The sequence below is a fragment of the Apostichopus japonicus genome, chromosome 20 (genome assembly GCF_037975245.1).
Source record: "Apostichopus japonicus isolate 1M-3 chromosome 20, ASM3797524v1, whole genome shotgun sequence".
NCBI lineage: Eukaryota > Metazoa > Echinodermata > Holothuroidea > Aspidochirotida > Stichopodidae > Apostichopus > Apostichopus japonicus.
The window spans coordinates 19364205-19380157 of NC_092580.1; the positions used below are offsets into that span (position 1 = coordinate 19364205).

At 35.7% G+C, this 15953-nt stretch overlaps 1 protein-coding gene across 5 annotated transcripts in view; it reads left to right on the forward strand.

Annotated features, from left to right (window-relative positions):
• Positions 1–15953, forward strand: part of LOC139961705 (cadherin EGF LAG seven-pass G-type receptor 2-like) — a 108253-nt gene that overhangs the window by 87418 nt on the left and 4882 nt on the right. For 2 of the 5 annotated variants that reach the window (XM_071961117.1, XM_071961116.1), the window contains exons 18-30: positions 24–203; positions 1858–1984; positions 2150–2353; positions 2945–3183; positions 3600–3666; positions 4160–4239; positions 7348–7516; positions 7780–7851; positions 8279–8501; positions 10200–10244; positions 12634–12702; positions 14936–15088; positions 15519–15557. In XM_071961117.1, the coding sequence (XP_071817218.1) occupies positions 24–203; positions 1858–1984; positions 2150–2353; positions 2945–3183; positions 3600–3666; positions 4160–4239; positions 7348–7516; positions 7780–7851; positions 8279–8501; positions 10200–10244; positions 12634–12702; positions 14936–15088; positions 15519–15557 (1667 nt within the window). The remainder of the gene's footprint in view (positions 1–23; positions 204–1857; positions 1985–2149; positions 2354–2944; positions 3184–3599; positions 3667–4159; positions 4240–7347; positions 7517–7779; positions 7852–8278; positions 8502–10199; positions 10245–12633; positions 12703–14935; positions 15089–15518; positions 15558–15953) is intronic. The other 3 variants (XM_071961119.1, XM_071961118.1, XM_071961120.1) reach the window with 3 other exon arrangements.

Below are 15953 nucleotides of genomic sequence, written 5' to 3' on the forward strand. Positions count from 1 at the left end.
TTTTTTTTATTTTTTTATCTCAGACCATCAAAGGGCAAAGTGGGCCAAGTTATCAATACACCTGTGATCTCATTGACTCTTTATGATGAGTTAGCAGACCCTCCGTTCCCTAGCAACCTGACCACACCGATTATCCTTGAAATGATCTCCAACGACGCAGTCAACAGGAGTGGGAAGCAGTGCATATTCTGGGATTTTGATTAGTAAGTACTCTTTGAAATGGACACGAAACGGTGGGGCTAATTCAGTTTACTGAGTAACTCTTCTTCTCTTGTCCAGCCTTGAAAATTAGATAAGATTTCAAAGCCATAGAACTTAGGCTCTATTATGTACCATGATTATTATCACATGATGTTAGAATTTGTAATTATCATTATACTCAATACACAGGTATATATCCTGCAGTCAGTGCAGGTATCCACTATAAACCTCCCACAATGCCACTCCCACCTCGCCCCCCAAAGACAAAAACCCATCTTGGGAACAGGCTAGTTTTTTAGTTTGCAGGATTATATCAGTATTCATCTAGTTGGTTCTACTTTAAGTCTGTCTTTAGCTGAGAGAGATTATCTTATCTTCCTTCTATCAGCTATTATCCTCCATTGTAATTTCTTTAGTTGGCTAATTCTGACTGTAATGGGAGGGAAACAAATTCTTTCAAGTAGGTTGTCTGCGTCAGATGTGTTAACAAACCGTGAATCATCGCTACATTGATAGTACTACAGAAGTGAAATAAAAGTCATTTACCTCAAATTTTCAGAACATCTGCAATTTTTTTTTTTTTATCTTTGCTCTAAATCGGGGATGAGGTGTCCTTTTTTGTTCAACTGTTGCTATCTTCTTGCTATCAGCTACAAACTCAGTTGAATTTCCTCTGGTTGGCTAATTCTGACCTAAATATCAGAAAGAAAGAAAATGCAATTCTGAAAATGAATGTTCTTCTCCCGAGCTTTAACTTGCAAAACGATAATAATTCATAGCGAAACAAATTCAGTTAGCCCAAATTTTCAGTACCAGGTTTTTTGTCGTCTTTTTCTTTTTTCTTTTCTGCTCTGCTTTCGTGTTAAGGAGTTTTACACTTCAGTTGCTAAGCCCTAGCGTATTATCTCCGACTGATTAATTTCCATAGCGATGGGAGAAAAAAGATAATTCCACATTGTCATGTTCTGTTCTAGATACATGAATGAATCATAACTTATTCAACAACCTTTTTGATTCTTTTCTTTTTTTTGAGCTCTAATTAACTGGTGAGGTGTTTGTATCAGCAGTTACTTTCTCTACAAATTAATTGTAGTGGGATTCTCATCAATGCAGATAATTTTCAGGCTGGCATAGGACAGATTTTGTTACCAAATATTAGTCTCAAGAATGATGTCACAGTTAGATTTTAGTGATTTTAATCGTACTTGAAAGGTTCCTGATAATGTAAATAATTCCCACAAGTCATATTTGATAAACTCCTTTGTGATATAAGGATTGTTGATAGGCCTTTGAATGGATGATTCTGTTGATATGTCTTGGAATGGGTGATTCTGTTGATAGGCTTTGAATGGGTGATTCTGTTGATAGGTCTTTGAATGGGTGATTCTGTTGATAGGTCTTTGAATGGGTGATTCTGTTGATAGGTCTTTGAATTGGTGATTCTGTTGATAGGTCTTTGAATGGGTGATTCTGTTGATAGGTCTTTGAATGGGTGATTCTGTTGATAGGCTTTGAGTGGGTGATTCTGTTGATGAGTCTTTGAATGGTTGATTCTGTTGATAGGTCTTTGAACGGGTGATTCTGTTGATAGGTCTTTGAATGGGTGATTCTATTGATTGATCTTTGAATAGTTGATTCTGTTGTCTCTCTCTACAGCGATAACGGCACTGGAGGGTGGAGCACCGAGGGATGTAAATTGGTCGGATACAACAGGACACACGTCAACTGTTCTTGCACACATCTTACCAACTTTGCTGCTATGATGGACAGAGCACCTTATGAGGTGATTTTATGAACTTATTATTTTTATATAAATTAATTTATCTTTAATGATTTGATTTAACTTGATAATAAAAATAGGGAGATATGTGCCATCGGTAATATTATGTCGATGATCCGTTCATCTTGTAGTCAGACTAGTGACCTCTCATCTTTCATTCTGTTTCAGGTCCGATCTGACACCACAGTGCCCCTCCATCTTTTGACCTACGTCGGTGCCGGGATGGGGGTCCTCTTCCTCCTCGTGACCTTCTTCATCCTTCTGTGTCTTCCCAACCTACACTGCAATCTCAACAGCATCCACATCAACTTTGTTTTCATGCTCATAGCTGCCGAGCTCACCTTCCTGGTCGGGGTCAACACAGACATTGTGGTAAGATCAGGAATAAAAAAGTTGGGTTTGGTAGACTTTTTGATTCAGAAAATGCCTGTGACAAATCTCTGAGTCCTTTGTGATACCTTTGTGTTAATTTCTTCTGATGTTGAGTATCCATAGCTATTTATGAATATTCATGATGTAGTAGGTGACTCAGTGTTTCACAATGCATTGTACTGAGTGTAATGTTCCCTGAATGGCTTATAAATCTGTATTAACAAGTTAGATAAGTTAGACAATGTAGATAAAATCTTGATAAGTCTACCAGTATACAAGATAAATGTAAGATGGAATTTTGAAGAAAAGTATTGTAAATCTGCTGTGATTATTTGTTTTGTTTTTTTGTTGCATAAATTACAGATGTACTCTGTTAGGGCCTCAAGTTTAATGGTCTCTTCCAAGTAATGAATATTTACATGCCACCTGTAAAATTGTGACTCGTCACTGCTGAGGTTTGGAGTAGAACCTGCTCGGAATGCTGTCAGACAAGTCTAATTTAGGATGATATCACACCTGTGTACTGTTTATCCCGCAGGATCTAACAGGATGATAATCCTAACCTCTTTCTCTCCTTTATTTGCTTTTCAGTTTGCTTGTACCATAGTCTCCATCTGTTTACATTTCCTCCTTCTTGGGGCCTTCTCCTGGATGTTCATAGAGGCGGTTCATCTCTACCGAATGATGACAGAAGTTCGTAACATCAATATGGGTCCCATGACCACCTACTACATCGTGTGCTATGGTCTGCCTGGTATCATCGTAGGACTCGCTGTTCCCCTCAGTAACGTCGACTACGGACCTCAATCTAATGCAAAAGACCAATACTTGTAAGCTATACTCAAAGTATAAACTATTTTATCAATTTTCCTCAGATACAGAAAGGGAGTCGATGCCTTTCCCCTTCTGAAATTTACCGGGAAAAGCATTGCTACTATTATATTTAGGAATGTAATCAACTACTTTCTGCTATATATGTTTTGTCTTTTATTGATATGCTGGTTTCATTTTCACCCCTGTTTCAATTTTTACAGATTGTCCCACCCCCCCCATCTATACTCCTTCAATCCTTTTGATCATTTCTGAATCCATCACTTTCTTCTTGTACTTTTCTCTTTTCTCAAATAATCAGTTTTACATTTTTATGAGAGTTCACCAAGAGTAAACTTCATACTATCTTGTACAGTGTTACTTGACAGTTCTAATCATTTTCTTAAAAATTCCTATTTGTTTCGTCTCTTCACAGCTGTTGGTTGTCCATCTTTGATATGTTAATTTGGTCTTTTGCTGGTCCAGTTCTAGTTATAGTTGCTGTAAGTATCTAGTAAAATGGGTTTTTTTCATTGTTTTTTGTTGTTGTATTACACTTATTGCAAAATGCAGAGCTTAAGAGCTTGCTACATTCACTTCATTTGCATAACAATATATATGTAAATATACATATATATAATGTATACTGTCTTTAGTTTGGGGTATTTGACTTGGAATATATATGGATGTTTATATATATATGCTACCATATATATTTATTACGCATGTATATTTATATATATATATTTATATATATATATATATATAAATATACATATATATATATATATAAATATATATATATAAATATATAAATATATATAAATATATATATATATATATATATTATATATATATTATTTATTTATGCTTCCATAGATATTTGTTACACACATATGAAGTATATATATATTTATATTAATATCTATACTGTTTTGTAATTTGGTATATTTGACTGAATTGACTGGTCTCATTTTTCTTTCTCTCCGTCTGTAGTTGAATGTGATTGTTTTTATAATGGCTATCAGCATCTCCCTCCGGAGTGGTCACAAAGATCCCGAGTTTAATTCCCTCAAGTAAGTGAACGACAATTATTACATACTCATCATTTCACTTTCAAACCAATTTACGATGAAAATTACCCTCGAGAAACTTCCAAGAGTACCCTTCCCAAAGACTACGTCAAACTGTCTACTCAACACCTACTCCTGCGTAGATACTCCTAAGGCCATCAAATGCTTATCGACTCGAAAATCAATTTAGTAATGGAAATACTACACAGGTTTTAAATAAATCATCAAATTTTTTGTTCTATAAAAATACTCTTCCTCAAATTTTAATCTGTATGTCGTAGAATGTTTTTTTTTTTTTTTCCACATTCAATTCCAAAATATTGTCATTTAAAAATGTCATTTAATTCCAAATATTTTGATTTATAAAGAAATTTTGACTTACATGAAATATGCTTATATCACTTGTAATTTCAATATCATGCCTTGCGGTTTTTTTCCTTGAAGCCTCGACCACTTACACATGATTACATATTCCCATCATGTTTTTACTGCCTAATTTTCATCTTGCAAAGATCTGTGTAAAATGCACATCAAAGTTATATACTCGGCACATTTTTATGCAATCTTTATTTCAGTGCCATTCCATGCCTATATTCATTATTATAAGCCATTTTAATAACCATACACCAACGTTCCCACCATAACGAGCATTGATATGAAGTCACCTGTATTAAAGAAGCTATTTCCTAGTTAATGTTAGAAAGAATAGAGGTCTCTCATGCTTACACTGTTCAAACATAAAGTCTTGTTTGCGCAGATCAAAAACCATGAATGTCGAGAAGTCTCGTCAAATTATGAATTATATTTCATTTATTAATCACTTTTGAGTGACGACCGTGCATTGTGGTACTCACTGATTTGTTGTTTTCGTTAGCTTCATGTTATGGTTTTAAGAGTTTTAGAGTTTTAATGAGAAAACAGAGAGCTTATGATAACACGTTGACTGAAGCATCCTCTGAGTTCTGCCCAATTCTGGTTCTGTACTTCAAATATCTATTGGGGCAGGGGGGGTAGGGGCAGCTGCTGTGCTATCTTGACTAAGTTTGAATTGGATTAAAAATGTGATGGCAAGCATGATATCAGAAGGCATTGCAAAAATACAGAACAAAAAATGCTTGAAAGTTAGGGAGAAAAACTACCATCACATTCGCACAAAACATTGCATTGGTAATACTTGAGAGAGAAAAAATGAATGCATCTGCTCAGAAGTTGTTAAACCATCAAATGAAACCAGCTTCTTGTAAGAGATTAAAAGTTTTTAGTTTTTGAGGGAAGTTTAGTGGATTTCTTCTTTCCTAACTCTCTGCATTTGTATATGTAAATGTATCTGCATTTGTTTTCTTCTTTTGTATTTACATCACACTAGGACTTTAATGTGAGTAGTTTATGTATCATGTCATGTTTCATCTTATTGCGTGCGGCTAGACTTTAATGGTCATCACTTTTTGTAGTAGACTTGTAAAATCGGATAAAAAATGCAGAAAACTAATAACTGAATTACTAAAACAATTGCTGTCGTAACCTGTATTTGTACTGTGCACAGATCCCTATGCAGCTGTACAGCTTGCGTGCACAGTCGAGTGTCACTTGACTTTCATACGGATGAAGCAACATCCACGGACTAGTTTAGTGAAATCGTGGGTATAGCAGTTTAACAGATCTTTCAATAACAGCATTGTGAACAATTTTATCAGTAACAAGTGAAAATCCGGAAAGTACAATTTTTCAGCCGAAAAAGAGTGATGACCATAAAATAGTAGTTCGGTCATAAAATTTGTTTACTAAATGTACTGGTGTCATATTTTCTTCTTAAATTTTTTCTTTCTTTCTTTCCTTTAATGTGTTCACTCTTTGTTTCTTGCAAAATGTTGCCTTTAAGAACCCCACTCCCCCCCCCCATACACACCAATCCCCTGTCTATGCCATATGCTTCTAATGGCCAACTACTTACAGCAGTCTTTCAGGGTTTTCTTTCTGTTTAATTAAACTGACACATTATTCTTTTGTTTCTAGTGTCAATCAAGTAAGTAAATATAACGTAAATATAACACCTTTAATCTGATTGTCATCAAAAAAACTTGTGACTGTGTACTCTGTGTGGTCTGTCCCTCTGTCATGTGGGTTTATTTTATGAACCACTTGGTTTGTTTGCTTCAAGAACTTCCAAGGCAGAAAAGATGGTTTCCTGTTTGATCGGTTTCTGGCGTTACTGGTTTGGGAAAGGGGCTTCTCCTTTATCTATCCATTCTTCTATTCTAACCATGACCAGATCATGATTTTTTCCCCCTGCTTTATAAATCCTGTTCTTCTGCCTAGCGTGTCTTTCTAATTTGTATCAAACTTACCATTGATGGGTACCACAGAATGAGAAGAGAGATTGGGGATGGGTTAATATGTGGATATTTAGCTTCCCTAACTTCCTTTTAACAACAAACAATTATTAGCTTGCCTTTCTCTTAATGACGGTGTAGGGATTTTCAGCTAATTTTTTAACATTTTTTCTTCACCAATGAAAATAAAACATGTAAAAGAAATGCTTGCATTTAAGTATAATATGTGTCACTAACAGATGTTTGTGAGATTATTCCTGTCAGATACTTTCCTAAGTGTGTGTTTCTCTTTTAGCCCAATATCTTTCATATTTTCGTGGAACGGTTCATTTGTTTCTGTTGACGACATTGTTCCCCTTTCGGATTTGCTAATTAAGATGGTGAAGACAAGCAATATCCTGTTGAAGATGACCAGAAGTTGATTGTTACGTGTCAATTGCTTTACCAATGTGTTGCACTGAATATTTAAAGTTTTCACAGTTGACGAGGCATTCTTTACATCTACAACAAGTTACAATAGTGTCACCTTATTATAATTATCGTTAGTCTCTACGTAGCATCAAAGTAATACTACAAGCATATTTGTACTGCATGGTCTCTTCAAATAGATATCTATCTGTCTGTTCGTTTATCTGTCTGTATGTAGTGATGTATGTGTGTTATCTGTCTTTGACATGTATGTAAAACTTCACATCACGAACAGATGCTTAAATAAACGTCCTACTTTTTATGCACACATATGTCGATGACTAATCCCTCTTGTTTTTTCTCTTGTCAACAGAGCCGGTTTACGAGCAGCCGGTATTCTTCTCCCCCTCCTTGGTATCACCTGGGTCTTTGGTCTCTTAGCCGTCAATCAAGGAATGTTACTCTACCAGTTCCTCTTCGCTTTCTGTAGCTTCGTTCTCGGGGTCTCCATCTTCATATTTTACTGCATCTTAGATTCAACGGTAGGTTGTTCCATATATACTTATTAAATGTGGGAAATCTAGTAAAGGAGGGTTCTGAAGTAATTTACCCTAAAAATGTAAAGCTGTTTTAATAGGACTATTTGAGAATTATTTTAAGTTATTAATTTAGAGATTGTTGTGGCTCTTTTCAGATGATATTTGTCTAGCAACATGAAACATTTATTGAATACTTTAATAAACATTTATTAAATACTTTAATATAGTGCACTTGTTAACTCATTGTAATCTGCCTATCTTTTCAGGTGAGGTTGGAGATCTTAAGATGTTGCTTCCACGTAGAAGGCAAGAAAAGTCAAATGGACTCAGCAAGCTCAGTAAGTTTTAGCAGCCATCTGGTATATTTAATTTACCTCCTCGATCCCTCGTGTCGTTATTAGTTCTCATATCTGTAGGCACGAATTTATTTAGTTCTTAAAGAGAATTGTGACGACTATTATGCTGATGACATCCCTTCATTTCCTTGGTTTCTCACAATCTCAAGACATGTGGAACGCTTGGAAGATGATTTGAAGAATAAACCATTGATCAGCCTCCATTGATGTTATATACACCAAGCTCTTGAACTGAATACTGACTTTCCTCTCATCTTCACACCCCTTACTTCTCCCCTCCCCCCTCCCCCTCCCCATCCATTAAGGAAAGTAAAGAAAATAATCATAGCTAAGAAGGAAAATGCCCATTTTACAGCATTTCAGTTTCTTTTCTCACCGTAATGTAATCTTGATTCTGGGTACTCAACAGCGATCAGCACTCTCGTACAGTAAGGATACGCCCAGCAAGTTTAACATCGGTATCTCAACCGGTTCAATGGGAAGCAACAGGTCGTCGCGACAAGGAGGCAGTTCTTACCACCCGAACGGTGTCGCACGTAAGACTGCCAGCACGACCACCAACGTCACCCCATCTTCCAACGTGGACTACGTTCCCCCTTACTATAGACCCAACGGACCCACAGATCTCGATGGTAAGTCGTCTGTCACTTCTCACGGTTGCCGTGGCGTTTTGGAAGATGGAAAAACTAGGATCACTAATATTTCCTCTCGTTCTAGGCAAACCTTGGCTTGCATGTTCATGTCTTATCTATATGTAGCACCACCGTAGAAGTTGCATGCACCCCTCTCTCCACTCTCGGCCATATTAAGGCATATACTATCTCATTCAGTAGTGTGACTCTATGAAAATGGTAGATGTGAAGATTCAAAAAACTTTTACATGAAATCACGAACACCATGTCTTTGCTTTGATCTATTACACTGCGTGTAGCCTAATGTGTGACACATTCCTTGTTTGAATCATGGAAAAGGAGGCACATTTGTAAAACTATCTAAGTGTTGGCTAATTTTTGGGGATATCCACATCTGGCATTTTATTTGTAAATAATTGTTACCACTAGACAGAATTTTAGATTAGATGTGGATGCATGCAAGTAATATAACTAACAATATTGTCAGAGTCAACAAGATATTCTGATAAAGTCAAAAGTAAGATCCCAAATCTTATTGTGATGAGATTTTTCAACCACTAAGCTTATATTATGTCATGTCAAGCTAATGTGTATCTCCCCCCGCCCCCCCCCCCCCAAGAAAAATAATAATCAAACTGGGTCACTGAGTGTTTGAAGTAGTTTTTAATAAATAAAAAAGACCATTGGTAATGACAGAATTGTAAAGGGAACGATATTGTTTGGTCATAAGTAACGTTGTGAGTTATTATACGAAAACCTTACATCTGTAAATATTTTCAGAAGAGTCTTGGTGATGCAACCCCTCCCCCCCCCCCAAAAAAATCATAGATATATTTCTGGTGCCATAGTGAAACTGTTGGTCTCTGACTTGCATTAGTATTGCCAATAATTATCCAAAAATGGGATTCCAAACATCAGACTTTTTTCATGATTATCGCCTTTGTCTGTCGTTATTCATTATTTGTTGTTATGTTTTACTTGCATGTTGTCTCCCAAGGTACAAGGTTTAGTTATGCTTGAGATAATTGCTAGCCCATTTGAAAGTATATATGCTAACACTCCTGGTGGCTTAGTTACCTGATTGGTGATTGAAGTTACCGAGTCTCAAAGAGGGCCTGGCCTTGTTGTTACTGCTTGGTTACATTGGATGTGATTGTTGCTTAAACAGTGATCAGTTCTCTAACTATTCACTGACTGCCTTAAAGTTGCCAGGTGCATAACTGAGGTACACTTGAGTAATATTAGAATTCCAATCATTCTGCAAATTTCTCTTACTTTCAATGACACAACACAGAAAATATGTGCCATCTTCCTGGAAGTTCTTTTCAGTAACTGTGGCTTAAATCTGTGTGTGTGTGTTTGCCTGAGTCTAGGTGTGTTTTTCACTTTTATTTGGGGGGGGGGGGGGGGTGGGTGGAGGTTGTGGTTGAATGTGATACTGAGAAAGTCATAATTTTTGTTTTCATTATTGGAAGAAATTTTATTTTAGAAAATAGTTATGAAGAGATTATCATGGCAGAGAACAATTGGAGTTGTGACTCATAAGCTTGCATGATCAAACTAAAAAAATTATTAATTAACAGAGCTGCCAAAACTTATCAATATCTCGAGAAACTGGCAAACTTTTCACCCACGTCGGCTATTTAATTTTATTTTTTCTGTTCCGTAATGTCGCTCGTTATTAATTTAATACTCTAGATCCCAGAGCGGCTCTGCTCTCTGGCAACCCTGCTAATCTTCTCGGTAAGTACCTAGAGAGATAGTTAGCCCGCCATTGTTTAACAGCTTGTCATCAAGTACTTACCCATCACCGATCCACACTGCCTGCTTCCCCCTTTCACCCTGTTACCGCTTCATCTCATTAACTCATTCATCCCTTATAGTGAGACTTCTCACTTTTGCAATTTACACATCTGCCTTTGAAAGGAGCATATTGGTATTATGATGTATATATGTGTATACCTATATATAGACATCATCATAATTCGTTTGTTTGGGCTGAGTTTTTAATGGTTTCCTGGTGGGCAGAAAATGACTGAATGCCTTGGTGACCACAGTTACGCTTGAGGTAGTCGGAGTGACATGTAGCTCATTTATTATGAAACCACTCATGGATACCATAATATGCTATTCTTGTTTGACAGCAGCATCGGCTGTCCAGATAGTATTAAGTTATGCTCATTTAATCCTCGCATCGTTCAATTACAAATTTAATGCTCCAGTTTGGTATTTGACAAGAAAAGCTACTTAAAAGTTACTTCTGCAAGCTTTGGTAATTTTCATCCATAAGATGCAATATGCTCCTTTGATTTTATAATTTCTGCTAGTTTCATCAGCTGAGTGTTACTTTGATATGTATCTATTTCATTGATGGAGGTTCTGTGGTATAGTTGACATAACTTCATATGACAACTGGTGCTGATGATATTACCATTTGCTTCATTTCAACTTTGACAAGTAGAGATTTTTCCCGCCAGAGGAGAAGCGTATCCGTTGAATGTTGCATCAGCATGCTTCTCACCATCATTCGGTGTATTTTACATTCTCAATGTTTTGTTTCATTGGGAAAGGGGAGGGGGAAGGGGAGGGGAATATTGTTTTGGGGGGCAAGGGGTTGCTACTCAATGCCCAAATACGAAAGACGACATCTGTTCAATAGTGTGACGGCCGAAAGTTCTTAAGTTGATGAAGTAACTAGCTGTGCATTGTCTATCTCTGGAATTATTCACAAGTGATACAGTTTGTTGTAATACTATGTATGGAGCAGTCACATCTCAGGGTGGTGGGAATCAAAAGGATAGCTTTGGTGTCATATAAAGGTACAAGTTTGATTTCAGCGACATCATATGGAGTACAAGAGCATCAGTATTTGCATTTTTGAGCTGAACTGCCTTGTCAATAATTTAATCTGGAAGCAATGAGGTTTTATGGGGTTTTTTTTTGTTGCCTTTCCTTATTTTCCCTTTTATCAAGGCGTGGGGGGGGGGCAAGGGGGGCAGAGAGCAATGCTAATGATTATTTTTGGTGGAGTGCAGAATGGAGTTAGTACTAAGATGTGAACAGTATTTGGATTGAACTGGGAGAGAATTTTAATTGGTAGCCTTGACAACACCACACAGTCATACTACCCATGTTGGTAATAGGAGACTGGGTACAGCGTATTTAGTTTATGTATAATATTCTACTTATGATCATCTGCCAATTCTTTAAAAGCTTTTTGTCTTAGGGATTAAAATAAAAAATAACATCAGCCAGTTTTGCTTTCTGCTCTTATTCTTATGTTCAAACTAATGAATGGTATTCGTACATTTCGTGCTGCAAGGAGACTTGTACTATTAAGTATTTGAAAGTGCCTTTTAAAACAAATGCATTGCAGTGAAGAATTGATGCTGGACCTTAGTATATTAACTAGAGAGAAACTATCAGTTGTGTTGGGGGAAGCTGAAATATATTATGTTTACCTTTCAGAATTTTGATAGCCTATGCAATGTGAAATGTTCTAGTTGACAAAACTTTAGTGTTAGCAAAGAACAACAAATCAACCTGAGAGTCCTGCCTCTTTATTGTCCTTCTTTCTTAAAATATCAATTTGTGAATCTAAGGCAATATTTAATTTTTCAAGTGTCTTTTACTTCTTACTTGAACACAATATTTGTTCAGTTAAACTGTATATTAAAAACCACATTCATAAGAATTGTTTGTATTGCAGGAGTTGGAAGTACCCTTCACTGTCAGTCCAAGGTTTTGATACCAATCAAATGGAAACTATGGATTATCTTTTCACTTTGCACCTACTCTTATCGAAAACAAAATCTAATCAAAGGCAGTTTTACAGAATTCAAGTAAAGTGTCACAGAGAATTTCAAACTTCAGCAAATATTGTTTTATAAATCTTCCAAAAATGTCAGACAGTTTTTTTTTATTCTTTCTTTGTATGTTTTTTCTTGATGATCAAACACAAATGAGCATTTCCTTTTCAGATATTGAATTTCAAAGGAAAGAAACTTTTGAAACACAACAGCAAACATGAAAACAAACAGTTTTCACTCTGTGGTCAATTGGTGATGTTATTTCTGTTAACAAATTTTTTCCTTTTTCCAATTTTCCATTGCTGCTTCTTATATTAATAAAGATTGGGACTTTGAATACAGTGGTAGTCAAAAACCCCCGAGTAAGAAAGGTAAACGGAGAAGAAAGAAGGGTAAGGAAAAAAAACAAAAATCGATGGACGTGTGAATTTTGTGAATGGATTCCCTTCTTCAAGCATTTTTGAGTGTTTTCCAGTTTCTTGTTTCCTTTATAAACCCTTAAAACCTCCTTTGATATTTGGACACATGTTTGACCCCCTTCCCCTCCCCCTACCCTTCCCTTTCCCATCTTTCTCTTTTCAATTTATTTTTTACCTCTCTAAATATCTGAACAAAGGGATACTCTTCTATAGAATCGTATATTGTTCAGTGAATTTGTTACTATTGTTATATGTTTTGTTCCTTGTAGTTTGTTTTATCAATTGTAACTAATTCCAGAAGAAAACTTTTAGAAATAATAAAGAAGAAAAAAAAAGAAACGTTCCAGCAAGGATTCTAAGCCATCAAAAATGAAAAGTGTTTTTTTTTTATTTATTTATTTATTTATTTATTTTTATTATTATTATTGAGAAAATTAAAAAAAAAAAGCAAGAAAAAAAACTAGTATTTAACAGATTCAGGTTAAAAACTGTAACTTAATTTTGCTGATATATGCCATTTCTCTAATACCTACTTGATACCCTGTATGACGGCTGTCTTGCATTCAGTTTCCATAATATAATTTTAACCATTACCCTTTTTTTTTCGGTTTCCTAATATTCCAGGAGAACAACGTTTGTTGTAATACCACTGTTGTATTACCTGAGCTAATTTATCTCTGTATTTTAATAACCCCTGTATATACCATTGGGATGAATTTATGCTACAGTTCTATTAATTTGTATACTCTTGTCTATTAATGTTATAGTCCTGTGATGCAATCTGTAATTTATGGATTTTATTTCTCTGCAGCTTAATGTACCCATACCACTCTAGGCATGTCTAAAAGATGTTTAACACTGTAAAACACTGATAAACACTGTAAAACACTGATAAACAATCAACACAGTTGGCTTGGAAGTTGGATTTCAATGGGTCACAATACATAGGGGCTTCATTACAGAGACAGACCCACACACACATACACAAAGAAATATGAGGGCCTCCAAAGACTTTGTAGGGTTTCTCTTTTGATTCTTCTTTTTGGTTTTTTTTGTTGTTTTTTTGGCAATGTTTTAATCCAGTGCAGTACTGAATACATGCGTCCAAAATAAATCATTAAAACGTGAGCTTTTCTCAACATTTATGATTTTGATGTCTGAAATCGTTTCTGAAATTTCTTTCAAATCATACACGATAAAACATATCAATGACAGCCATCCAATCAAAGTACATGCCTGCCTGCATTGTTGTCACGACGACGTCTGACATTATCCGTGGATATGCAGGGGAAAATGGACGTTGTCGAAGGATACGCTGTCGTAAAACTGAGGACAATTTTCTTCCATAATGAATTCCTAAGATTGCCAGACCCAATATGTCTAGCATTGGTACTGGATGTAGGATTGGGATTGCTGAGCAGTAGAGAGTACTAGATGTAACAAAAATAATTAAACATTGTTTATAGCTTTTGCATGTTCCGTCACAGTCTACTTGGCAATCACAGCATCATCTGACACATCGGTTTTTTCTTCCACAACACAGTTGTTTTTGGCCTCTCATGGTCATCTTATGTTTAAATGAGCACCAGCCAACTTTAAGCACACCTTGCAACTCATTAATCTTCTTAAGTTTTCATCACTTTCCTTATCGTTATTTCGCCGATTAACTCTTCTGTGTTCTTTGAAGTATAAAAAAATCACCACTGCAGAACATTCATTTTATTTCTGTCAAGTATGTATATATTATAATATATGTATAAAACAATCATGTCAAAAAGAGATATCCTTCATTTAAAATTTGGTTTTCATTTTCTGGAAAATTTCAGGGTCTGGTTGCCTATTTTGAATGAATCTGCATTTTTCTTGTGGTTTTTGATATGCGTTTATAGACATGGGTGTAAATAGACGTTGATGTCTTTCGTTGTATTAGGAAGCCCCTATTTTTTTTGTGAGCAAACAAGGATAACTTACAATATGACGTTTTGATGACCTGGTTAATTATTAGCTATTACATCAACATCGTGTTATTCTTCAATTGAACAAATTTTGAACTCAACACATTTTTCATTGGAATAAAGAATACTGTTTCTACTTTGAGTAGTTATGCTCCTATTTTGATAATGTCAGCCCTGTGTGTGCTGTTACCTGAGTCGAACCCTGATTTCCATTTCGAGTAATTTTTTTATAATTTTTCTCTCGCTTGCAGGTGGTGGTGATGATGATTCTGAATCCGACAGTGAAGCTTCGGTTCAGCCGGTCAGGGATAGCATGTCGCTCGCATCCTCTCACTCCTCGGATGACGAGGATGGGGATTTCGGAGACTGGAAGAAGATACCTCGCAACGAATCTAAGATGCCAGGTGTGTGGAACGATACTTTCAAAGTGTCCGCCAAATTATTTTTGAAAGTTTGTTTTGTAAATAAGTTGGTCAATAATGTAATCTTTTCCACTGCTTATGTCTGTCGTGATATTGGCTTGTAAAGGGCATTGGTGAAGAACAAAATTTACAAATATTAGAATAAATGTACTCCCTTATGTGTATGGGGTTTTGGGGGGCATGCTAATGGCTGACATGATGTAAGTAATGTAATGAAAGAAATACATAATTAAATTTTGACTTTATCATTAAAATTGATAATTGAGTTTCAATACAAAGTATCAACACCAAACAATAATCCTTCACCACTCCCCAACAACTGATTTTATTTTAATTATGGATCACAAGCAGTTGCTTTTTGGCAAAACTGAAATTTTAGAAATATCTACTTTTGTTTTCCTATCTTTTATAGATGCACTCAGGCATGTACCAGTGCACAGCACTCCTAAAGGTAATACCCTCCTTGCAATAACTTGGTTTTGAAATGCTCATGTGAATCCCATCATATTGTATTTATAAATCATATTAATTAATCGCTACTCGTCAGAGTTTCAACTTAAACCTTTGTACTTATCCTGCTACAAGACACCGTACATCAGAACAGTCTGGAATGCTACAGTTTGGAAAACTTTCCATTAATTTTTTTTTTCATATATATATATTGGAGATTGCAAGTTGAACTTGTTTTAATTCGATATTTTTCTCATTCTGTCATGTATTATTGTGTTAGGATTTTTTGTTACTCTTCATGTGTTTGGTGATATTATTCTTTCAGATGTGGTGTAGCATCTTTATGTATTTCATGTGTTGTGTAAGTGTTCCTCCTTTATGTCATGTGTTATGGTGT